Raw genomic sequence first — 27733 nt, 5'->3', positions numbered from 1 at the left:
ATTGATTTAAGAGGCTGGGAGACTTAATAGAGAAAGTAATGTTTAAACAGAGGAAATGAGTTAACTGAGCAAAGAGAGAAGTTCGCATTGTCTGATGAGAAGTCAGGTGGGGGTATGGCAGGGAGGATGTATTCTAAAAGAACAGTATGAGGAAAGGGCCGAAGGTGACCGAGCATGAAGCATTCCAGGAGGAGCCCAAGCATGCAGTGGAAGAGTACATGGCAATTACAAATTAGGACTGTAAAGAAATACAGCAAAACCCTAAATAGCAGTTGATTCTGGGTGATGTCTAAGGTGTGGCCTAGGATCTAGGATCTAGAGTGAGGATTTAGTCAGTAGAAGCAGAAGCTGGCATGTCATCAGGTTTCCAAGACTGAGGCGGGGCACCAATAGAGGAAGCTGCGGGAGGTTGCAGCAGGCCAAGGAGGATACATATGCCAGCCAAATACTGAATTTAGGAATTCAAGCTAAGGCCGCTGAGGAATAGACATAGGCATCCATATCGCCCATCGTGGTTATATTCAGCTCAGACGTGAATATGGATGAACCAGCAGAACACAAACCTCAGAACTTGAGACTGTATATAACTGGGTCAGCATGGACAGAGTCCTTCCTCTTCAGGGTCACCAGCCTGAGAAATTCTCATTGTGTTCTCCTGCACTCTGTTATTTAGAAATAGAACACTAAGTGAATTCACCACTCTGATCTTTCTTGCAGTGATGACTCTCCTAAATTGCCTGAAGGAGATAACCATATTAGGTTATCCTCTTGATTTACACATTCAGTCATTCCATTAATTTTTTTTGAATACCTATCATAGTAGGGGCTGTGCTTGGAATATAATGTAGAATAAAATAGAGTTTCCTATGTTTGTGGAACTCACTCATACTGTAATATAGAATGGTAGCTATGACCGGGTAGAAAAGATATCTGATTTCCCTCCGTTTTATGATGAAATATCAAACAGAACAATAGGTTAAAAAATTCTGGTCAAGAAAAATCAACCCACAGGGCCACCTGCACTCAGGTTAAGCATCTGACTCTTTGATTTTGTCTCAGGTCATAATCTCACAGTTCGTGAGATTGAGCACCACATTGCAGAGCCTGCTTGGGATTCTCTCTCTCTCCTTCTCTCTCTGCCCCTCCCCTGCTCATCCTCTCTCTTTTTTTTCTCTCTCTCTCAAAATAAGTGAATAAACTTTTAAAAAAAAAAAAGGAAAATCAACCCATGAAGGGAATAATTTGTGCAACTGTGCATTTGAATTCACTCAGAGGAAAATGACTCTTCTTCATTTGTGATTAATACTGTTCCTTCTTTTTCTCTTTCCCCAAATTTTTATTTAAATTACAGTTAGTTAACATGTAGTGTAGTATTAGTTTCAGGTATAGAATTCGGTGATTCATCACTTACATACAACACCCAGGGCTCATCTCAACAAATGCCCTCTTTAATTCCCATCACCCATTTACCCCATCCCCCACCCACCTACCCTCCAGCAACCCTCAATTTGTTCTCTATAGTTAATCTGTTTCCTGGTTTACCTCTCTTTTCCCCCCTACATTCATCTGTTTTGTTTCTTAAATTCCACATATGAGTGAAATCATGTGGTATTTGCCTTTCTCTGACTGATTTATTTCACTTAACCTAGTACTCTCTAGCTTAGCTCCATCCACATTATTGCAAATAGTAAGATTTCATTCTTTATGATGGTGAATAATATTCCACTCTGTGTGTGTACATGTGTGTGTGCACACACACACACATTTGTGAGTTCAGTATTTATATATTATCTCTTCTTTATCCATTCATCAGTCAATGAACATTTGGGCTCTTTCTATACTTTGGCTATTGCTGATAGTGTTGCTATAAGCATTGGGATGCATGTGCCCCTTTGAATCTGTATTTTTGTATCCTTTGGGTAAATATCTAGTAGTGCATTTGCTGGGTCATAGGGTAGTTCTATTTTTAACTTCTTGAGGAACCTCCATACTATTTTCCAGAGTGGCTACAACCAGTTTACATTCCCACCAATAGTGTTAGAGGGCTCCCCTTTCTCCTCATCCTCACCAACATCTGTTGTTTCCTAAGTTGTTAATTTTAGTCATTCTGACTGATGTGAAGTGATATCTCATTGCAGTTTTGATTTAATACAATTCTTTTTTAATGGAAGGAATTTTTTTATGTATTACCCAATCTTTCCCAAATATCTTCAGTATTACTATGACCATCAAAAGAAAACCATCAGATGATTGATTTCATTATGAGAGCAATGATAATGGATGTTTACCTTATGGAGTTTGTGGTGGGATTTACCCTGACTCAGAGTCTCTTCATAACCATAGAAGAAAGTAAAACTCTTAGCTAAGATCACCAAGAACACCTACCTAGGAGAAAATTTTGATCTTCTAGCCCCTATTTTCTTTTTTTTCTTTTAAGATTTTTAAAATTTAAATCCAGATTAGTTAACATATAGTTAATAATGGTTTCAGGAGTAGAATTTAGTTATTCATCATTTACAGATAACACCCAGTGCTCATCCTCACAAGTCCCCTCCTTAATGCCCGTCACCCATTTAGTCCATCCCCCCACCCAATATCCCAGCAATCCTCACTTTGTTCTCTCTAAGAATGTCTATGGTTTGCCTCCCTCTGTTTTTATCTTATTTTTCCTTCCCTTCCCCTATGTTCATCTGTTTTGTTTCTTAAATTCCAAATATGAGTGAAATCATAGGATACTTGTCTTTTCTCTGACTTATTTCATTTAGCATTATACACTCTAGTTCCATCCACATTGTTGCAAATGGTAAGATTTCATTCTTCTTGATTGCAGAGTCATGTTCTATCTTATGTATATACCACATGTGAGGTCTCTGTGGCGAAACTGTTCTGTGTCTTGTCTGTGGTAGGTGGATACACAAGCCTACACATGTGAGAAGTTGTATATAACTAAATACACACACACACACACACACAATGAGAAAAAGTAAAACTGGGAAAATCTGAATAAAACAAGTAGATTATATCAGTGTCAATATCCTAGTTGAGATATTGTATTATAGTCTTAAAATGTTACCACTGAGGGAAACTGAATAAAAGATACATGGGATTTTTTCTGCATCGTTTTTATAACTTAACTATAAGCAAAATTAAAATTAAATTTTATTTTTTTTAAAAAGCTAAAGAGGGCACCTGGGTGGCTCAGTCAGTTAAGCCTCTGACTTCAGTTCAGGTCATAACCTCATGTTTGTGGGTCCGAGCCCTGCATTGGACTCTGTGCCGACAGCTCGGAGCCTGGAGCCTAATTCCAATTCTGTGTGTGTGTGTCTCTCTCTCTGCCCCTCTACCATTCACACTCTGTCTCTTTCTTCTCAAAAATAAATAAACATTAAGAATAAATAAGATAAAGAATATAGGCTGTTATCTCTGAAACAGAGAAGTTAAGACACTCAAAGGATTTTTAAAAATTACATTCTCCTTAATACTGAAATCTTAAGATATCACCTGTTTAGGTTGATTTTATTATTATGTTGAATTTACTTTGAAATGAACATTTTCAGTGCTATGATGTTTTGCATACTAGAACAGCTTTCTTAAGCTTTGGTGTGTCCTTAACAAATATTGTTATGGGGCATCTGATGTACGTTCTGTTCCTACCTAAATGAATTTCCTCCACCAGAAGAGCCACCCAACATACTAAAGGATTCTCGAGATTCAAACTGGGGCCACTAGAAGTATATGTGTTAAATGCATGTTTTGTCCCACATCAGTTCAGATTGATGAAAATTAAGTTATAGTCAAGCAATTTAGGCTCAATATGTAGAACCAAAAAATTGATCAAATATTCCTAATCTCTGTGCATTTATACAACCCATTCTCTTTGGATGACTGGGTCATCCACGCCCCAAACAACCAAAAGCTTCCCTACCCCCTTCCACTACTTCTGTATCCAGATATTTTTTTTTTAGTTTTTCTGCATCTGAACTACCCTCCAGAAACTTTTCTTCAATTCTTTCTATTCCCAAAAGCATCCATATTCTTCCTTTCCAGGAAGCATTCATTTCATTGAAACTTCTGCCAGCTTTAGAGCAACTAAACCTTCATACAATCCTGGGCATAAAGGTGAAAAGGAAGACCAAGCCTGCAAAATATTCAGTTTCTGAGCTCACTAAAGATTTAGGAACTCTATCATCTCTATCATCTACATGGAGAGAGACAGAGACAGAGACAAGAGACACAGAGAGGGAAGAAGGAAGAGAGGGAGAAAAATACATGTATTTTAACATGGTATGGAGAATATGTTTATAATCTGATTCACTCAGACTTTTATCATTGTTGTTCTTGTTATTTAGATGAAACCTACAATTTCATCCAAAACTCAGTGAAGATTCTGCTATTTACTAAAATAGATACATACATACATGCATGCATACATACATAAAAGACTTTTTAAAAAGGAGTCCACATAAGCCTAACAGAGATCCATAGTGTCTGATGAAGTGGTGGGCTTTACTAATTAATGGTGAGATGACCTGTGTTGTGTCTGGATGTATTTGTTGGAATGGATGAGAACTGGGACCATATCTGCATGGTTCAGTGCTGTATCCCCAGTGCCAAATGCAGGGCCCAGTACATCATAGATGCTCATTTAAATGTTTCTTATATCAATATGTGCAAAAGGAAAAAAGCAGTGGGAGTGGCCACCATCCAGAGCAGCAGATGTGTGTGGGAAGTAGGGAAATGGGGGATGAAGGAAGTAGAATTCTGTCAGGAGCTGGTATGAGCGCTTCAGAGAATGTGTCTGTACTCCCATGGACTGTTCTCTGAGCTCTGGCGAGAGGGGCAACAAACAAATGTGACAGAAACTCGGGGGCACAAGCAGCTGTTCTTTTCCTCAGAGAAGAACAAAAAGAGCAGCATATCCTCTGATTAGGAAAGGGGGAGGTGGCAGGAGAGAGTAGTGTGCTGCCAGTGAGATGTCTGGGTCCTAAGCACAGCAAGATCCTTCTGGAGACTCTCAGAAATTCTTTTTCTTAAGTTTATTTATTTATCTTGAGAGATAAGGGGAGGGAGGGAGAGAATCCCAAGCAGGCTCCATGCCATCAGTGCAGAGCCTGACCTGGAGCTCGATCTTACAAACCCTGAGATAGTACCTGAGCCAAAATCAAGAGTCATATACTTAACCAACTGAGCCACCCAGGTACCCCTCCCAGAAATTCTTGGAGGAATTTCACAAGACTCAAATTCCTACATTAGTTAGTGGAAGTACAGCTGTTGAAAATTATCCAATTTCAATATATTATTAATAGTTTTAAATCTTAGAATTAGAGGTCTTCTAGTGCAACCACCCCTACCCATGGTGAAACAGCTATTCATATATCTCATTCAGCTTCTTCCCAGTTATTTCTAGCCATGGTCACTTGAAGGAAGGTCGTCTCCAGCACCACAGATTACAGACATCAAGGATCCAACAAAAATATTTCCCCCAGTCTCCGTTAAATGGGCACCGATCACCTGGAAAACCCACAGACTTTTAGAAATGTTATAAACAAGTGAAACAAAAATGGATTTTAATTCGAAAAATATTAAATTCCTATAGGGATAAGGATTATATTTAAGAAGTGCACATTCTTCTTACCCTCCAGAAATCAGTTAACTTTGAGAGGCGACGCATTTTTCAGTCGTATTAGTTATAGGAGGACCAGTACAAACAGTATTTTGAAACACCTACAACAGAAAGTTCTATTAATTTTAGTTACAATAGTTATAAAATCCTTACGTGATTTTTAAATACAGAAAAATTATTAAAAAGGAAGAAAAGCCCAGGCAAATGGAATGGAGACAGAACTCACAAGAGAAATTTCAAACAGTTCACTGAAACAGCCACCAGGTTGTGCTGGTGACTCGGTGATGTCGTTTAAACAAGAAAAAAATTTACTTAAAATTTATATTTTACATTTTTCATAAGCCCCTAAATGTATTGCCATGGATTTTACATAATTCTCTACATAAAAATTTCAACTCATTATTAAAACACATAAACTTTAAAAAAATGTTTTTAATGTTTTATTTATTTCTGAGAGAGAGAGACAGTGTGAGCAGGGGAGGGTCAAAGAAAGAGGGAGTCACAGAATCTGAAATAGGCTCCAGGCTCTGAGCTGGCTGTCAGCATCGAGCCCGAGGCGGGGCTCGAACCACGAACCGTGAGATCATGACCTGAGCCGAAGTCGGAAGCCCAACCCACTGAGCCACCCAGGCGCCCCCAAAACATATAAACTTTTTAAAAAGATGTTCTTAGGGGAAAATTTTAAACAGGTTGAATATGTTCAATTTTCAAAACTTACTGGGCACTTACTATGTCATGTGATGAGGAAGCAATGGATAAGACATGGCAATCACACTATAAATAATACACACAAATATAAACAAAATGTTTCAGTAGAATATTAGCTCCAAGCATTGTTTTTGTTATTTTGTTTACTGCTCTATCCCTAACACCTAGAATATAATGTGAGTGCGAAAAAATAGTTGTTGAGTAAATGAAAGATTTAATGAATTAGCGATTATATAATAGATGTTGAAAGTGCTATGGACATAATTAGTTATCACATTCTCTAGTTTTCAACGTACCAGTATAACATATGGTCCAAATTTATTCCCATAAAACAATGTTTGACTATCTTAAAACCATTTGATGAAAATTTTAATTTTACAAATCCCCAAGATATACCACAAAGGAATAACATTATTTGCTATTCTCTAGAATAAATAGTGTCAAGAAGATATCCTTTGTGTAATGGCGCCAGAATATTTTATATCACTGGATTGTGTTACAAAGTTATTTGTGCTTATTTTACTTTTAATATGCAAAATAATATGGCAACAAATCTTTTTTTAGACAAACACAATGTCCCTGAAAATTCAGACATATTCCCAGAAGGAGGTCAATCTATCCTCTAATCTTGTGAGAGTTGTTGAAAACGAACCAAGGTTAAATGTTCCATGCTTCATTTGATTCTGGAGACAAACTTTTGAAGGGTATGTGCAAGTGACCATTTTTTAATCTAAACCAATGCAGACTGTATCTCACTGATAGGATACCACTGCTGTGTGTACCCTCTCTTCCATGTAAATTTGCAACCATTTTTCCCGACTGTCACTTTCTCTTCTCCTCTCATGTTTCTATATTTCATATTCCTATTTCTTTCCATTTCTTCCTAGAAAGCAATGTGCGTTAGTGCAAAAAAACACTGGAATTAGAGCCAGATAAAGTGGGGTTTTTAAGGATCTGCCAAAAATCATGATTACCTCCATAGACACAGAAAAAGCATTTGACAAAATACAACATCCATTTATGATTAAAATTTTAAACATGATAGGTAGAGAGGGAATGTACCTCAACATAATAAAGGCCATAGATGACAAACCCACAGGTAACATCATTCTCAATGGTGAAAAGCTGAAAGCTTTTCCTCTAAGATCACGAAGAAGACAAGGATGCCCCCACTGACCACTTTTATTCACATAGAATTGGCAGCCAGATCTAGCCAGATAAATCAGGCAAGAAAAAGAAATAAAACACATTCAAATTAAAAAGGAACTAAAGGGAACCTGAGTGGGTCAGTCAGTTAAGCATCAGACTTTGACTCAGGTCATGTTCTCATGGTCCGTGAGTTCGAGCCCCAGGTCAGGCTCTGTGCTCACAACTCTGAGCCTGGAGTCTGCTTCAGATTCTGTGTCTCCCTCTCTCTCTGCCCATTCTGTGCTCACGCTTTGTCTCTCTCTCTCAAAATTAAATAGACATTTTTAAAAAAATTTAATAGAAAAGAAAGGAAGAAGTAAAACTGTCACTATTTGCAGATAATATAACACTATACATAGGAAAGCCTAAACATTCCACAAAAAACAAACAAAAAACAAAAACCTGTAAGCTTTAAAACATGAATTCAGTAAAGTTATAGGATACAAAGTCAATATACAGAAATTGGTTGTGTTTCTATACACTAATAACAAAGTATCAGAAAGAAAAAATTAAGAAAACGGTGTCATTTACAATTGCATCACAAAAGAATAAAATACCTAGAAATAAATTTAACCAGGAGGTAAAAGACACTGAAAACTGTAAGACACTGATGAAAGAAATTGAAGACACAAATAAATAGAAAGATATTCTCATGGATTGGAAGAATTAATATAGTTAAAATGTTCATACTACCCAAATGTATCTAAAGATTTAATGCATTTCCTGTCAAAATTTGAATGGCATTTTTCAAAGAATCAGAGCAAACATTCTAAAATTTGTATGGAACCACAAAAGATCCCAAGTAGCCAAGGCAATCTTGAGAAAGATTAATAAGCCAGAGAATAAATTCATGCTCTGTGAATTTAAATAGTATTACAGAGCTGTTGTAATCGAAACAGTAGGATACTTGGTTAAAAACTGAATACAGAGATCAGTGGGAATAGAGAGCCCAGATATGAGTCCGTGCACGTATGCTCAATTAATTACAACACAGAAGCCAATAATACACAATGGGCAAAGGACAGTCTCTTCCATAAATGGTGTTGGGAAAGCTGGACAACAACATGCAAAAGAATGCAACTGAACCACTGTCTTCTACCATGCATACAAATTAACTCAAAATGCATGAAAGTTTTGAAGTCTTAAACTCCTAGAATAAAATGTAGGCAGTAAGCTCTTTGACATAAGTCTTGGTGAAAATTTTGAGGTTGACAGCAAAAGCAAAGGCAAAAAAAGCAAAACAACAACAACAAACAAACAAACAAACAAAAAACCCCCACAAGTGGGATTGCATCAAACTTAAAAGCTTCTGCACAGCAAAAGAAATGATCAATAAAATGAAAAGGTAGCCTACTGAATGGGAGAAAATACTTGCAAATCATCTATCTGATTATGGGTTAATATAAAAAAAATATAAAGAAGTCGGGATGCCTGGGTGGCTCAGTCAGTTGAGCACCTGACTCTTGATTTTGGCTCAGGTCATGATTCCAGGGTTGTGGGATTGAGACCCGAATTGGGCTCCATGCTAAGCATAGAGTGTGATTAAGGTTCTCTCTCTCCCTCTGCCCCTCTCCCCAACCTGCAAACCCTCTCTTTCTCTAAAACAAACTAAAACCAAAGGGAACTCATACAACTCAGTAGCAAAAAAAAAAAAAAATAAAATCAGACTGAAATGGGGGCAGAGGATCTGAATAGACATTTTCCAGAGAAGACATACAGGTGGCCAACAGGTAAATGAAAAGATGTTTAACATCACTAATCATGAGGGAAATGCAAATCAAAACCATGGTGAGATATCACCTCATGCCTGTTAGGATGGCCATTATCAAAAAGGCAAGATAACTAGTGTTGGCAAGGATATGGAGAAGAGAGACCCCTTGTGCGGTGTTGGTGGGAATGTAAATTGATGCAGCCACTGTAGAAAACAGTATGAAGGTTCCTTAAACAATTACAAATACAACTACCATATGATCCAGGAATTGTACTTCTGGGTATTTATTCAAAGAAAACAGAAACACTTAATTGAAAAGATATATGCATCCAAATGTTCCTTGCAGTATTATTTACAATAGTCAAGAGATAGAAACAATCTATATGTCCATCAACAGATGAATGAATTTTTAAAATGTGATATCTTACATATTTTTTACGTATTTTACTTGATATATATATATATATATATACACACACATATACATACATACATACCATGGAGTAAATGTATGGAATGTATATCATACAATTTGATATATATATCATATTTTAAATGGATATGTACACATATATGTATATATGCATACACGCACACACACATATATACATATACACACTATTGAATATTATTCAGCCATAAAAAAGAATAAAATCTTGCCATTTATGACAATATGGATGGATCCTGAGGGCATTATGTTAAGTGAAATAAGTTAGAGAAAGAAACACAAATGCCATATGCTGACACTTATATGTGATATCTTTTAAAAAATTCAAAGATACAGATAGAGAACATATTAGTAGTGGTTACCAGAAGCGAGAGTGGGAGATGGGCAAAATGAGTAAAGGAGTCAAAAGGTACAAACTTCCAGTTGCAAAATAGATAAGCCATGAGGATGTCATGTACAGCATGGTGACTGTAGTTAATAATATGTTATTGCACATTTTAAACTTACTGCGAGAGTTAATCTTAAATTCTTGTAAGAAAAAAAAATCTGTAACTATATATGGTGACAGAGGTGAACTAGACTTTTTGTGGTGGTCACTTCACAACATACACAGATACTGAATCATAGTGTACACCTGAAAACAATATAATGTATGTCAGTTGTATCTCAACTTAAAAAAATGGGATCTGCCACATTCTGGTGGTGTTCAGAAGATTACTTAACTATGAAACAGTTTATTCCTCTGCGAAGTCAAGAGAATACACATTATTTCTACCTTCTAAGGGGCTAGAGACAAGTGGGAGTTGCATAGAAAGGTATTCAGTCATGCCTTGAAAGTTCCTCTGCCACATCTGTTTCCTTTTTCCAAGAAGAATAAAAGATCTTCATATGTGCTTGGGAGCTACTTTTGCACAGTTAAGAAAACAAAGAAACTTCATGCTGCAGACAGCCCTCTGGTCAATATGCTATGTTTTTGCTCTTACAATTATGGGGCCTAGAATTTTTGTCCAAAACTTGGATAGCTAGAAAATAAAAGGAGCTATATATAAAAATGAACAAGACAGCAAAAATGTCACATTTTATCTAATATAGCATGAGTTACTCAGGGCCAGGAAAAAAATTTGACAAATGTAATGTTTCTGTGAATTTTGCCCAAAGAGGGCAGACAGTTTGATAAACATCATATATTGCTAGAAATAAAAGTAAATGGACAGGCACTTGAGAGGCTCAGCAGTTAAGTAAGCATCGAACTCTCAATTTCAGCTCAGGTCAGGATCTCACTGTTCGTGAGATTGAGCCCAACGTCAGGCCCTGTAATGACAGCACAGAGCCTGCTTGGGATTCTCTTTCTCCCTCTCTCTCTGCCCCTTCCCCATTCACTTGTGTGTGTGTGTGTGTGTGTGTGTGTGTGAATGCCCGCGCATGTGTGCACATGAACTCTCTCAAAATAAATAAACTTAAAAAAAAATACTGGCAAACCCATTGCTTTAAAAAGAAAAGCCAATGGGGGTTTAGTTCTAGCTTCAAAGAAAGAGAGAGAGAGAAAGATCCAAACCTCAAATTGGTCCTATCAAGTCCTATTTTATAAGGTGAATTTAATCAAGATTGTATGATGCGTTTCACTCTTCATACATATGATTTTTCTCTTCACTCAATTAATAAATAAATTACATTAGATTTCTTAATGTCGAACCATCCATGCAGCCGTGGACTAAATCCTACTTAGATGAGTTCATGAAGAGTCAGTTTTTTTTTTTTTCCTGCTGCTGAAATATCTAAAATTTTGTTTAGAATTTTTAAATTGATATTCTTAAGTAAGGTTGGTCTGTAGTTTCCTTTCTTGTATGTGATCTTGCCAGATTTTGGCATCAATGTTATGCTTATCACATAAAAATAATTTTGGAGCTTTTCTTCTTTTTCTAGGTTTTGGATCCATTTAAATAGTATAGGAAATATTTGTTCTTAGGATAGATTCTTCTGTGAAACCATTTGGGTTTGGGGATTTTTATAACTCTGACAACTTTCTGGATTCCTCCCATGTGGTTGGACTCTAGATTTTCTATATGTTTCAGCATTAGTCTTATTAAATTATATTTTCCTCATAAATGGTCTAGTTAATCCAGGCTTCTTAATTCATTTGAATAGAGCTGAAACAAGGTAGTTTATTTGGGATGGAAGTTATTTCCTCTATATCCCTCTCCCCCTTCTTTCTTAACTTTTGTATTTGTTCTCCCTCCTTTTTTTCTGAATTAGAACAGACATTGATCTGTTGTATCAGTTTTGCAAAGAATCCACTTTTGAATTTATTTATTCATTCTGCTAGTGTGTTTTCTAATTCAATAATTACTGATTTTAACTGTATTAATTCCTACCCTGTATTTTATCTAATTTCATTATGCTTATTTTCCTGTCATATTAAGGCTTAATTTATTTATTTCCATTGTTCTGTTTACTGCTACAGAATTTAAGGTTATACATTATTTTTCTCCTTTAGGTGTACACATATCCTATAAGTTGTAAAATGTTGAATTTTCATATTCGTCTTCTGTAGAGTTTATAATTTTGCATGTTTTCTTTCACCTGCAAGTAACTTTAAGAGAGTTTTTAATAGCCAGGTAGAACAGGACTTTTGTATTCTGGGTATGTAATTAAGATTTGGGTTTATTGCAGTGATCAGGAAACATTATCTATTTCCAATATATGAAATTTACTGAGGTTTGCTTTTGTGACCTAATATCCGTTCAACTTATGCAACTGTCTTGCCCTCTTCACAACAGGTTATATTTCTAATTTCTAGGACACAAAACTGCACACACACACACACATTAAATTTATATATATCATGGAAATGACATATTTGTAAATCTAAGATAAATTAGATTTATCTTACTGATTATCTTATTTAGACATAGGATTTTCTATCTTTTCTCTCTCTTTTCCTGTAAACTTGTTTTGTCATAGACTGACAAAGGTGATTTAAAGTTTCCTTCTACAATATGTTTTTTCTTCTTATAGCTCCTGATATTTTACTATTTGTTAAAATGGAAATAACAACTATTACATACACATTGTTTATTTTACTCTATAACATTATAAAATATTCTTACTTAACAGTTTTTGGCCTGATTTCCATTCTAGCTGATACCCATATTGTTTATTCATTTATTTGTTTGCATTTAACTTGGTACATCTTTGGCCACCACTTTATTTTCAACCTTTTTGAATCACTTGGTTTAAATGTGCTTTTTGTATACAACATGGAGTTGTATTTTGCTTTGTGATTCAGCCTGAGTCTTTTTCTTTTTCTTTTTTTAATGTTTATTTATTTTGAGAGAGGCAGAGAGTGAGAGTGGGATTAGTCTTTTTCAATTAATAGAGAGGTTAGGACATTTACATTTATTTATATATTATATATTTGATTTAATTCTATCCCAAATATTTTATGGCTTTTTATCTTATATTTACATTATTTTAGTCATTCACTAGATGGTTTGCTTTCCTTTCTCTTCATGTTTGTGAAATTCTGATACTTGAAAAGATTTGTTTTCTTGTATTGGTGCATGCTTTTATTTATTTATTTTTAATGTTTTATTTATTTCTGAGAGACAGAGAGGGACAGCATGAGCAGGGGAGGGTCAGAGAGAGAAGGAGACACAGAATCTGAAACAGGCTCCAGGCTCTGAGCTGTCAGCACAGAGCCCAACACGGGGCTTGAAACCACGAACTGTGAGATCATGACCTGAGCTGAACTCAATCGCTTAACCGACTGAGCCACCCAGGCACCCCTGGTGCATGCTTTTATAATTAAAAGTTTATATAAAACTTTTACTGCATTAGTTCTCTGCTATGATTTAATGATACAACTAACACATTACCTCTTCCTACCCCTTCTCCTCCCTCTTCTCTACCACCCAGTTTTAGCCAATAATAAATCCTTCCTTAATGTTGACTTTACACTGTAAAAGATACTTTTTCTTTTTCTTTGTCAGCTTGTAGATACTCTTGTCTCACTTCCAAGGAGATGTCAAATTGTTCTAATTGGGCAAATGTCCTAATTTAGGATTCTCAATTTCAGAAAGCAATATCAATTTATCCCACCCCGGTTTAGTTATCAATTAAGGCATGTGGTTGTACATGCTAATAGAAACAAAAGACAGCTTAAAGTCCTAATGATCCCATAAAGTGACATATTGAACTCTTCACCTGTAACTTAGTAAGAATTTAGTGAATATCTATTGAACCCATAAATGATTGGGCAGATCTTGTAAGATAAGCAAGTCCTCTCACTTTTCTGTGATATTATAAATTCCTTAGCCTAATTTTTCTTGTCACATTTCCCTGTTAGCTTTTAGTGGGTTCCTCTGTCCGTGGCCCTATTTGAGTTGCATTTTGTGTATTCTTAGGAACTTTGTTCTTGGTATGATTTTGAAGGGTAGCAGAATATGCTACTCCAAAATATGCTACTTTGGCTTAAGGATTATTTTGAGCTGAAAGCAGTTTTAAGAAAAAGTAGATACCAGAAAAACTCTGTGCCTTCCCCCTATTTACCTAAATGCAAGATATACATACATAAAGTTGTTTTCCCTCCCCTGCCTACCTCCTTCTGGAGAAAACTCTAGACACTTAGCCCAGAGACTTCACCAGCAGAATTATGTGACAATCTTTACTAACTAGCCCTTATCTTCCATTAGTTCCCCCCCCCCCATATATTTACCTTTCCACAGTGTGCCACTGCTAGAAGTTCAAAGACCGTTTTTTTTTTTTTAAATATTGCCACTTCTCTACAAATTGTTTTTCTTTTGTTAAAATACTGTTTAAGCCCAAGTTGTAACCACCCTTTGGAGTTACTCATCACTGAGTACTCCCTTATGAATGCAGGATGCACATGTTAATACACTTCTGTTTGTTTTTCTCTTGTTATTCTGTCTTTTGTCATTCCAATTTTTAGGGCCCCAGTCAAGGAATCCAAGGTAGATAGAGGGAATTTTGTTCTTCCCCTACAGTTTCCAATAACCCACTACAGATCAAGGGGGGAGCATCTCAAAGCATAAGAAAATGAGAACTTGTTTACCAAAAATCCCTTATGCTAAAAGTGCAAAGATAACCATCATGTGAAAGACTTAGAAATATTAATCACTCATTCCTCCTTCCCTGTGAGATCTAACTAGTGAGAAAGTACAAGGAGCCAAAAGAGCATCACAATACCATTACACCTTTACTAATAGTAAAGCTGGTTAGGGAAATATGTCAGGTCTCAAACCTCCCTCCCAAAACCTGGACTCTAACTTCACCAAGAAAAGGACAGAAGGAGGACTTGGAAATGAAATAGCACAGATCTGGCTTGTTCTTGTCAAGACTTTGTTGGTCTTAATTCAGTACCAACAGGTCAGTGATGAAGAGACACTGGATACAGTTCCATCAACTTGTCTCTTTTCCAATCTTATCTGTCAGATTAATCTATCTTCCTCTCATAGAGTACAGCAAGCAGAAAGCAAAAATGGCGTAGAAAGTGCTCAGTTCTTAAATGTTCCCTCCTGGCAAGTGGAACCAGTTCTGTTCTTTGGTAGAGATTGCTGATTGCCTACCTGAGAGCCATCTCCTCCTTAATAATAACAAAATCCTGATTTTTTTTCAGGATGGCAATGTTCTGAAGCTAAATGCTAAGGTGCCCCATCTCCTTTGTAAATAGGGGTGGCCAATAAGATGTAAGTGGAGGTCACTCACTGAATAGGTAAAGCATCCTCTGCCTTTCTTTGTCCTGTGTCTTCTCACTGCTTGGGATGCAGACATGGGAGCTCTAGCAGCCATATGGAGCCCATGATGCAACCGTGAGAATGAAGCCACGACTGAGACATAAGAAGGAAGAGAGAGAGTCTGAGTCCTTGATGATTCAGTCAGACTGAATGTTATTAGCAGCTGAAGCAATTAGCAAATGATTGATTTCATTTATGGAAGTGTGAAGGAAGGGAGGGTGATCGGTTTCTCTATCTAACACATGGGCTGAGGGCCAGCAATGAGCCATAATCACAGTTATCTTCCCATATGCTCCACAGAATACAGAGAAATACCTGGCGTATCCCTCCAAACTCTACTCAGAAGTTCTCCTTGGACTCTCCTTTTTTTAAAATTTTTTTTTTAAATTTATTTCTGAGAGAGAGAGAGAGAGAGGCAGCGTGAGCAAGGGAGGGTCAGAGAGAGAGGGAGACACAGAATCTGAAACAGGCTCCAGTCTCTGAGCTGGCTGTCAGCACAGAGCCCGATGCGGGGCTCGAACCCACGAACTGTGAGATCATGACCTGAGCTGAAGCCTGACGCTTAACCGACTGAGCCATCCAGGCACCCCTAGACTCTCACTCCTGATACTTGATATCTGTCACTTATCTCAGTGCCACCAACCTGTTTAGAATGTAGGAGAATGTGCAGATATCAAGAACAGTTTATTCTTTCTTATACTCCAAAACTATTTTAGCACCTAATCATTACATAATTCTATTTGGACATCAACATTGACAATAGTTTAATATTTCTAATTTAAAACTTATTATAGATTATAATCATAGATCAAGACCAGAGTTGTGGAGTTAAGAATCACCATAAAAATACATGATTGTTGAAGCCAGAGGAGCTGGAGAGATACCTCAGGAAGATCCAAGAAGAGATGTGGACTCAGGACTGAACCCAGAGGAATCCCAGCTTTAACAATGCTTCCTAAAGGGTAAAATGTCCTTTACTGAAAATCAAAATGTCATGATATGATCAAGTGACAGCATTTTGGTTTTGTGGCAGAGGGATTCACCTGAGAACATCGGACACCGAGTATCAAATTAGGTCTCTCAGTTACTGTAAAGCAGAAGCCAAATCTGTTGACCACTGAGAACCTGCAATTCCTTAACACTGACCTAAAAGGAAAGATGACTTATCCTTGGTTTGGAAGGGAAGTGAATGTCTTTGGAATTTACAAAATGTTGACTTTCCTGTAGGAGCAATAAATGTGTCTTATCTGGCTATTGTAAGAACCAGGAAAAGTACTTCTGAGCTTTGTCATTTCAGATTTTCAACAGGACTGCTTTCCAAAAGATCCAAGCCAGTATCTCCATAAGTCAAACTTATTTTTCCACCTCTACTCACCCCAGTGCGATATGTAATGAGTGTAAGGAAGGATATTTGGAGGATTTAATGCATTTATTTCTTAAGTATTCCTTTTCATTCTTATCCTTATGGTTCTGATTTATTTCTTGTTCCTACTCATTGATACCAATGGTGATTTTTTCTTTGTATCATGGTATACTTGCTCTTCTCTCTCCCTATTCTCTACTCTTTCCTAATATCCTCAAGATCCCCACATATCCAGACACAAACAGTTCTCTGGAGGGTAGAAGTCAGCTAGGTCCAGAAGACCAACAAGCAGTTGTTCCGAATGGCATTAATAAAATTCCAAGGAGTTTAATGTAAGTAAGGTACTTTAAAAGTGCCCAAACATATAGTATATACTCAGTAAATGTTAAGTATGATTATCATAATCTAGGTATAATCCATGTATGTAACAGATTTTTCCACCTTCTTTTGAGATCTCCTCACTTGAGCAAATTTGGAGAAAATAAGGTTCGTCTTCTGTCTCCTCCTTAGTCAGTTCCATGCTGCAGGTGCTTCCCCATTCTGTTCTCAGCTCCATCACAGTATGGCATGCTTCTGGCCAAGACCTGGAATGCTTGAGCTACCTTTCTTCTCAGTATGATGGTGCTGCTTCCACATGAGTGTCAGCAGAGAGGTAAATGTGAAGAAGGACCAACTTCTCTTTGCTGCCTTGTTTCTCATACCAACACACATTGAGTAACTATCCAGCTTTATGGACGAGTTAAAGAAATACAAGCAAAGCAAAGTGCATCAACTCAGTACTTTATATGACTCTCTCCATATCCAAAAGAAAAGTACCAAAAACTCTTCACAGAGAGTCTTCTCAAGGACACACTAAGTTCTAGCCTCTACTCAGCCCTATTATTCTAGCCACACTGAGTCTCCATCCACCCATCTTGCACATGGGTTGGTCTGGTCCTGGATTCACCTTTCTGCCTACACTCAGGGAAGTTTATCAGGGTGTAGTCCTTGAAATCTGAACTATTCAATATAGTGTAGCAGAATCTTCAGCAGAGTAGTACAAAGTGGACTTTGGCACTCAAAATCTGGATCCCTTTCAAGTTTCCCTGCAAACAGAAAGTGTAATATGATTCCTCTTTCTTCATGATTCTCTAATAGTTAACTGTAATAAACACACATACATATATAAATACACACATATTCTTAGAGACAGTAAAATTTAAATCAACTTTAAAGAATAAAAGAATTTTCCTAAATGCCCTGTAATGTACACAGAATTTCCAGGGAAGGATAGAGGAGAGGTAGCAATTAGCAATCATATAAATCTGTGATATTTCTCCTTTGTTCTTGCTTTCAGCCTTAGCATACAGAGCCCAAAAAATTGGCCCAATTACAAAACCACCTACACCATGGTTACCATTCCAAGCCCTAAGAGTTCTGAAATTTGGAAGTGAAAGATTTTAGTTTTGATTTATCTTTACATTTCAAACCATGTAAATAACTCCTGTGCAAGGACTTCTCTTGTGTGTACATATATATATGTATATTAAAGAGATGTATATTACGATCTTCCTGGACAAGCAGCCTCTCAAGGAGCTGGGAGACTATCTTACCTATGACTCCAAGGTATCTACATTGGTCTTTGGTAAAGCTGCTCCCATACCTGAAGAAAACATACACTCACTCTCCTGGACCATCACCTGCTCCATCCCCCAGCCAGAAATGTTGTTTGGAAAATCCGTTTAGCCTACCAAGAAAAGAATGGAAGGCATGGGGCCACATCTTATTCATCTCTTGGGCCTTGTATAGAGTCTAGTAAACAATAGATGCTTAATAGATGCTAAACTGCATGCAATGAACCAATTTAAATCATACAAAATAGTATAATCCTCAAGAAGTGTATAAGCAAGGAACTTCTGGTTTTGTTAAGTAGAGAGAAGACCCTACTTAAGATAAAAGAGGAAAAGTTCTGCACCTGTAAATAAAAAGATACTTAAGTATGATGCTTACCAGTAATTAATTGATATAAACAGAACCATCAGGAGAGCACTGTTCTCAGGGTTTTACCCAGGGCAAGTTTCACATCCTTGTTCCTCAAACTGTAGATCAAAGGGTTAAGCATGGGAACCACATTGGTATAAAAGACGGAGGCAAATTTACTCTGGCCCATAGATGTAGGAAAAGAGCTTGTTAAATAGGTGAATGCTCCTGACCCAAAAAACAAAGCAACAGCAATTATGTGGGAACCACATGTGCTAAATGCTTTGGATCTGCCCTCAGCAGAAGGAATATGGAGGACATTAGAGAGAATCAAGGCATAAGAAATGAAGATGCTGATACTGGATATTGTGATGACCACTCCCACAACAGTAAAAAATACCAGTTCATTGACCTGGGTGCTGGTGCAGGAGAGCTGTAAGAGAGGAAGAACTTCACATAGATAATGGTGGATGATGTTGGAATCACAGAAAGTCAGTCTCAACATGCTCCCAGTGTGGGCCATGGCTCCAGCAAACCCTATCACATATGAACCAAACATCAGCAGAGAACAGACCTGAAGGGACATGGTGACTGTGTACAGCAGAGGCTTACAGATGGCCACATAGCGATCATAGGCCATGGATACCAACACATAGCACTCAGAATTTACAAAGAAACAGAAGAAAAATAGTTGAGTCATGCATCCCACATAAGAGATGGCACTTTCTGACACAAAATCATTCAGCATTTTGGGGGTAAATATGCAGGAATAACAGAGATCTATAAAAGACAAGTTGAAGAGGAAAAAGTACATGGGAGTGTGAAGGCTAGAATTTAGCCCAATTAAGGTGATCAAACCCAAGTTGCCCACCACAGTAAACACATAGATCCCTAAGAACAGGATGAAGAGGGGAAGCTGGAGCTCTGGTTCTTCTGATAATCCCACTAGGATAAACTCAGTCACTGAGGAGCTGTTTCTCAGGGTCATTCTCTTCCAGGGAGCTGTCTGTGGAAACAAGCAATAAAATACATAGACATAACCATGGCTGATGGAAAAAGGCACTAGAAGATGAACCAGTGCATGAATGTCCTTTTTACTTTACTTTCTTCTCTTATCTATGCACCCCTGCCCCCATCCAGGACATTGACAACATGCCTGTGACTATATCTGAGCTCTCCTGGGCTAGAGTGTGTTCTTGGGCACAAGAATTCTGTCCCTTCTTGAGAGATGAGGAGACGGAATTCCTGCACTGGCTGCCCAAGGACTAACAGAAGCACATCACAAGAGTCAGGAGTACAATCTGAACCCACTGCCTCAGGCTCTGAGAGCCAGGAGTTCTCAAGTCAACGACTGTCTCTGCCCCCCTCCTCTACCCTGTAGAGAAAGCTAATAGTGTCCCTTACTGTCTCTGCACACCCTACCCTCTTCCTCTAAGCCCTCCACTCCATCTCACATCAAAGTCGGTATTGAGAGCAGGAAAGGGATCAATATACCCTAGACCTCTTGGTTGTGGGTTTAAAAGAAAACCATCAGGAAACATGGGATTCTGACATTCACCTTCCTTCTCCCTGGCCCCATTCAGTGCTGGGTTTTATGCAGTTTTTTTTCTATTAGCCCAAAGGAGAAAATGATGTTCATGCATAAAGGAGGCAGCCTCGAGTGTATTCTTCTGATTCCATTAGTGCTGCAAATCACACCTTTAACAGACGCCAGTCACCAAGGTGCTCTGGGAATAGGCTAAGATTTCTGTTTGTGGATTTTCCCAGATGGTCTACATCAACTTCAGGAGAGAAAAAAAAATAGCAACTCTCATTTTTACCAGGGCCCCAGCTGGCATATCACAGAAAAGTTTATGCCACTTGATGATCTCAGGGGCCTGCTTAGACACAATTTCCTTGGGAATTTCTCAGAGACGTGTCTCCGTAAGGAAAGACTTTCACTGTCCTTGTTGACACACTGGATAATACTGCTCACCTGACATCTTGGGACTCAGCTGTTCTACTCAAACTTCCCCATTACCCTAGGGATTTCATGCTATTCACTGCTGAGTGTGGGGGCTCATTTTCCCTCTCCTTCATTAATTCTTGGTACTTAAGATTGACTTTAAAGGAAAATGGCCTTGGGGCACCTGGGTGGCTCAGTTGGTTAAGCATCCAAATTTAGCTCAGGTCATGATCTCATGGTTCATGAGTTTGAGGCCCACATCAGGCTCTGTGCTGACCGCTCAGAGTCTGGAGCCTGTTTCAGATTCTGTCTGTCTGTCTATCTGTCTCTGTCTCTGTCTCTCTCTCTCTCTGTCCCTCCCCTGCTCACATATGCACTCTCTCTCTCTCTTTCTCTCTCTCTCTTTCAAAGCCAAACAGTAAAAAATAAATAAATAAAGGAAAATGGCTTCAAACTTATTTTAGCCACCATTTCCAGATGGTCAACAGGGGTTTTGCTAATAGGACCAAAAAAATTTAGATCAGAATTGTAGATGCTACAGAGAGCCCCTCAGACAAAATGTTTCTAACAGCCTGAGCTGTTCAGAAGAGTGGAGACACCACACCACCACCACCACAAGCACCACCTACCCTCAGCTCTGTTAAGGACCACAGACAGGCCTTTGCTATATATAAGGAGATTTAAATAAATGAACACATATGCAAGGAATCACACATGCACCTGCATAAAGTTCCTCTATAGATGTGTGCAGGCCAAGATGTAACAGGAGATGTACCTGTTTTAATCCTGTCATTCTCCAGATGACAAAGCTGCTTTCCATATGATCTGCTACATGAATATTCTAAGAAACATTCAAATCCATGTAAGCAACTGCATTTGTAAGTTAACTGAGGCTGCCTAAAATAATCCCAGTTTTCCTGGAATAGTTCTGATTTACATCTATTATTCCTGTATAATTATTAATAGCATACTCTCTCACTCTGAAGAGTGTCTGGATTTGGAGAAGAAATTATATGGTCACCCTACGAAAAAGAGCATAAGCAACTGTTCAGGTCCTCTGGCCCCTACTGCCTTCTAGACCCATTGACCTCCATCCTCATTCTGACTAAGGAAGTATCTGCCTTTCACCCTCCTTGCCCTCAAAGTTCTCCTTAACTGAACCTACTCCTCCTGACCAACCATTATTATATCTCAATAGATTCAGGGTCAAAAACAGGAAGAGCACTTGCTGCAAGCTGTGTCTGATTTACACCTAACCAAAAACTCCAAAGCAAAGAAATACAAACCTTAACTACGTGCCTAAAATAAGTGGAAGGGAAATAGTGAGAAAAGAATTACATTGGTTGAAGGAATAAACATTAGTACAATTTTACCTTGTTACAATTGGTACAATGGAACAATATTGTTGATGACTATGGTACATGGTACAATAAATTAATTAGTAATATTTAGCAAATTTAGATATAGGCATACATTGTCACCCACCAATTCTACTCCTAGGTGCATACCCAAGAAAAATAAGTATACACATTTGCCTAAAGACATGTCAAGAAGTTTCATAGCACCATGATACCTATTACTCAAGAACTGAAAACAACCCATATGTCAATCAACTGTAGACTGGATAATAAATTGGTATGATAAAATAGAATTCCATATAGCCATGAAAGGTAATAGCATAGATTAAGGTCACAAACCTATTATGAAGCAGAAGAAGCCAAGCACAAAAGAGTGCATACTTTATGATTTCATTTATATGAATTTCAAAACTAAGGAAACTACTCTGTTGTATTAGAAGTCAGATAGCAGTTATTCATGCTTGATGTGTTAGAGGCTAGTGACTGGAGAGGGACATGTATGAAGGGTGCTTCAGGGTTGCTGACAGTGTTCTGTTTTTCATGGAGGTGCTGGTTACATGGATGTGTTCAGTTGGTAAAAATTCATCAATCTGTATCCTTGTTACACTTAAAATTGAATGTTGACTTGAAACATAAATGGAGAACAAAAACAAATTAATGTTTTAGCAAATCATCCTGCCCAACTACTTTAACGTTTACTAAGCACCTTTGATCCATAATTCCCTCACTCATAAAATGGGAACTTACTGACCTAACTCAGTATGGTAGCACATGCAAAAGAACGATCATTTTTGTTTTTTATCCATCTTATATCTCTTAAGATAAAACTCCCTTTATTTCTCCTATAAAGGGAGGGAATCAAGAGGTAAAAGAATTGATGCATATGGTGCAACTACAGAGTACTTGGCATTGTGCTGGATGTTTTCTACTGTAATATTATACTTATAACAACTATACATTGTGCATGTATATGGAAGATTGTTTTGTTTTTTCCAAAGATGGCCATGCCAGCACGCGTGTGCGCACACGCACACGCGCGCACACACACACACATCTTGCATCCCACATGTTCTTGGCACAATAGCACTGACCTTCTTCAAATAAAGATATGGGATCTATGTTCCTTACACTTGCATCTAGGCAAGGACTTAAGATTTCTCAGAAGAGTATGGCAGAAGCAATGTTACGTGACTTCCAAGTGNGAAGCTGCAAACAAGAGAGAACAGCATACCGAGAATCCGAAACAAACAATGTTAACAGGGAGTTGAGGAAAGTCTTCCAAAACTAATAGCCCACAGCTCAGCAGGCTGCACAGAGCAAAACGAATGGGGAAGGCAGAAGAGGCAAGTTGACAGCAGGAGGCAGAGAAAGAGAATTAGCAGTTTTAAATTTTGTGAGCTTAGACAGAGGAGAAGACTTAAGGTTTGTTAGGCAGTCTATATCAGTCTGGAGAAGACAAGGAACTTCCCCGAAACAAAAGGAGTTTCGGCAGCTGCTTGGGAATATTCCTTAAAGTCCCCGTCCCGAGGTAAACCAGCCACAGTTGGCTTCAATTATAGCCATTAATCTGGGAAAAGAATGAGTGAGAAGCCCTCAACATTTACTAGAAAGAGGAACAGAGAACAGGAGAGAGTTAACATCCCCTTCAGTCTAAATTTATTTCAGCCAGACCAATAAGGTCCCCTTTATGAGGTTTTTCCGGATATTGGTTGGGCACTCTTTTAGTGAGGCAATGTCACAAAGACAGACAAAGGGTTGGGGGTGCCCTCTCTAATGAGACCAGTCAGATGTCAGTTTGGTCGTGTCCCAAAAGAACTTAAGGGATGCTTAGCTGTAGTGGTCTCAGCTTGGGAAACTATTCTGATGCCACCATAGACTGTATGCCGTTTACCACAAAATCGCAGACAGGCACAGTCAGACTCCATAGGCTTTTTGGGACCTTAAGGGTGCCCACCCGTGGAGCCACAGAATCAAACCCAGCAGGCAAGCCAGACCGAATTGCATATTCACATCTATATATATACTAGAGGTTACTATATTCCCTCTCACAGAAATTCTACAGATAAGACTAACAATGACAATGACAAACAGGACAAAACAGATACAGAAGTGGCCACAAAACAGGTTTATGAGTTTGCTGAAGGGCCAACCGACGTTTCGGTGTGCCCTGGGGGAGGGAAATAGCTGCGTCCAGCTTTTCATTTAATCCCCCAGACAGAAGCACATGTGCATTTAAGGATCCAGATGATAAGTTGATTTACCTCATTTTTTCTTAATAACAAAAATGGGAGTGCTCGAGGAACTTGAGCAGTGGCCACTAGTTTTCCGACGGAATGGTTACAGAAGCCCCCATGGGAGAGAGAAGATAAGTATTTGTGCTATACGTTCTCCAGCCAATAGTGAAAGTGTAACAGAAGTAGAAACCATAATTAAAATTTCTCCAACAAAGTCAGAGTCTATAACTCCAGGAATTATGGTTAGGCCTCTTAAAACTGCGCTGCTGCGGCCCAATATTAAGCCAAAGGTGTCTTTAGGCAGTGGGCCAAATATGTTTGTTCTTAATTTATAAATGCCACCTCCCTGACACAAAAGAACATTTTCAGCGAGAGGTAAATCAGCAGCCCCACTCCTTGAAGTTGCAGAGAGTAAATCTGACACCATTAAAGGTTTAGCTATTCCTGATGTAGCAGTCATCTCTAAGGGTTGTTGGAAAACAAAGGGGTTACTTGAGGAGTGGGAGGCGCAGCCAATTGAGTCCCCGGCATTGTTTTAACAATTTCCACCCTTGGAGGGCTTCATAGCCTGAGCCAAAGCAGTAGCAAAAACAGCAGCATTATGTTCAGTTCCCCCCACTCCTGAACAAGTTCTAATATATTCAGCTATAGAAGCTCCCTGCCCTTTTAAAGGGCCCAAAACACGTTTACATTCCGAGTTTGCATTTTCAAAAGCAAGTGTCTGCAAAAGTATCTTCGAGATTTCATCACGTCCAACATCCCGCTCAACAGCCACCCGCAATCTAGCAAGAAAATCAGTATAGGGTTCATTGGGTCCTTGTAAAGTTTTTGTAAAAGAAGGCTGAGCGTGGCCAGTAGGTACAACACGGCGCCAAGCCCTAAGAAATACCTGGCGCACCTGCTGTAAATCCTGGTCGGAAAATTGAGCCTGTTCTCTCAAGGCTCAAAATTGTCTCTCTCCCATCAATTTATCCTCCAGGGGACCAGGAGGGTTCTGTCCCTCATTAATTTGAGCCTGCTTTCGGGCTTCCTCTTCCCACCAACTCCTTAATTGCAGAATGCAATGCAAGTGCTTGAGTGATAGCACTACATAGAGTCCACAATTTCAAAGGGATTATGTTACCCTTCTGATGCTGTTGCTGTAATTCCTTCTGTATTAATTTCCATTCCTTTAAGTTTAATTGTACTTTGGGTTGGCACTTAAACCCATAACAATGCTGCTCCACAAGGCGAAATAACTCAGATAAACGGCGACTAGATGCCTTCACCCCGATGGAGTGGAGAAGTCCTTTGACTAGCTCCATGTATTGTGCCTTTGCTGATGGGGAATTCCCCATAATTTTCCCGAAAGTTCCCCTGCCTTGGACCTACAATCCCTGAGGGGTACTCACCCTTTCGGTTTCGTTCGCCCTCTGCCCCGGGTTTGGACGCCAGATGTTGCGGACGAAATGACACAGAGAACAAGACACACACAAAAGACAGACACAGACACAACTCCGGCTGGAGGAACAATTCTACGCAAGCCCCTCTTGCGGTTTATTTTATACCCTGGTAACTGGATACAAACTGAAATCTACAAGATGCATTCCTTTACCAATTAAGGGCAAGTAGCCAAACACATTTCAAGGACAGGGGGGAGCAAAGGGAGGAAGCGACCACAACATGTTTACTAAGACGCCTGCTCACAATTCCAGCCTTCTCCTTATTTCTAAGGAGGGCATGTTCCCTCATTTGCGAGCGGACCATTAAACTTGGATATTGTGTGCAGGCCTCCTGGCAGAGCATCCTGTTTGCAGGCATGCTTTGCCCAGGCAGGGAGCCCTGTGTGCAGGCACATCCCCGCGTCCCTAACCATGCTTTCTTGTGGTCACTGTCAGGCTCCCACACCAAGATTCAGTCCTAAAAGGGTACAGTTTTTAGCCCTCTCTCTCTTTCTCTCTCTCTCTCTCTTTTCCTCCCTCCCTCCCTCTCTTTCCACTCTTATTTCTCTTTTATCATTCTCTAGCCTTCAGGACAGTCATATTGTAACTCTCTGGATCTTTCCTCCAGACATAGCATGGGACAGCAAGTTTATGGTCATGTATCCAATATTAAGGGCACAGAAACCCTCTAGGACCTGCATGCTAGTTGGTAGACATCAGGGGGAAATACTCAAAGGAAGTGGCTAGGGGAATCTTTAGTACAAGTTTGAATTACTTGGTCCAATTCCCCCTTACTACTCAGATAATCTCCTTTCAGTTCTGTATTTAGATGTTTTTACGTTTATTTTTATGAAGAAAATAGTTATTTGTTTTTAGTACACATAATTTCATATCCACATTTCCCCCTCTTGAATAACAGTCTGGCAGATGTATGGAAGTGGCCTAGCAATTGAAGACTGAGCATTATCTCTATTCATTAGAGTAGAATCAACTTACTCATTTATTCATTATCCAATAAGTATTTATTAAGGCCAGCTACTTCCAGCTCTCTTGCAAACTTTATACTTAGAAAAGCCTCCTCTGAAAGAACAAAACTATGAAATCTGAGTAAAATATAAAAATAATCTGTTAATGTTTGAGGTGTCAGGAACTAAGTGAATTTCTGTGAGGGCAGAAGAGAAAAGATCTGTATCCAAGAGGCACACAAGAACTGGACCTGGAGTTTGCCTTTGGGGAACTAGTAGATTTCCTGTGGCCCAGTAGATTTCCAGAGTTGGGTGTTAATTGAGTTGCCTATGCAGGACCCAAGAGATAAGTCCTGGGATAAATCCTTTTATGACTGAATCTTGGAAGCCTGGGAGTTTGGAACCATTATTGACTCATAATATTGAATCTCCAAAAAGAAAAATCTTCCACGGCTAAATTAGATGAATGAAAAAGAGCCCACATAGGAAGAAGGCAAAGATAGGTGTCTGACTTGGCCTTGGCTCTAGGGAAGAGAAAGAGAAAATATCCTCTGAGAATTTCTAACAATCGCTATGTTTCAGGCAAAAAAAAATTCTTATAACATATGTAACCAAAAAATCCTCTCTGGAAAATACAAGTTAGCTCCAGATATCAAAGAATTTCCCCAGATAACTATCTAGGGATCATGAACTCTAAATGAAAAGCACTAAACAAACACAAAATAAGCCACCAGGTATGAGAATCATCATTAAATGATAAACCACAAGCTATAGAACCAGACCTGCAAAATCATTAGGCTTATCAGGGACAGAATACAAAATAATTTATTTAATGTGTTCAAAGGGGGAAAAAGAGCAAATTGGAAGTATAATGAAAGCCCCATAAAAATTGACAAGGCAAGTTTTTAAAAGATTCAAAAAGAACTTTTAGAAATGAAAACATGAGAGTTGAAGTGAGGAACTCTGAATATGTTAGATAGCCTCTTAGACACAGGTGAAGAGATAATGGGTAAACTGGAGGGTAGATCTAAAGAAATTATCCAAAGCTGGCATCAGG

The 27733-nt window shown here is 38.5% G+C and overlaps 1 protein-coding gene across 1 annotated transcript; it reads right to left on the bottom strand.

Annotated features, from left to right (window-relative positions):
• Positions 1 to 18811: 18811 nt before the first annotated feature.
• On the bottom strand, positions 18812 to 19765 carry LOC144225335 (olfactory receptor 8B4). The gene has a single exon (XM_077756496.1). The coding sequence runs from the start codon at positions 19739 to 19741 to the stop codon at positions 18812 to 18814; it is 930 nt and encodes a 309-aa protein (XP_077612622.1). The 5' UTR covers positions 19742 to 19765.
• Between the last annotated feature and the right edge of the window lie 7968 nt (positions 19766 to 27733).

This window comes from Crocuta crocuta, unplaced genomic scaffold (genome assembly GCF_008692635.1).
Source record: "Crocuta crocuta isolate KB4526 unplaced genomic scaffold, BGI_CrCroc_1.0 scaffold172, whole genome shotgun sequence".
In the NCBI taxonomy this organism is placed as follows: domain Eukaryota; kingdom Metazoa; phylum Chordata; class Mammalia; order Carnivora; family Hyaenidae; genus Crocuta; species Crocuta crocuta.
Note: the sequence above shows the minus strand (reverse complement) of the source record. Positions and strands in the feature narration are given on the sequence as shown.

What these genes read in the sequence shown, in the direction of transcription:
- LOC144225335 (XM_077756496.1), bottom strand. Translation starts at nt 19,741, where the DNA reads ATGACCCTGAGAAACAGCTCCTCAGTGACTGAGTTTATCCTAGTGGGA.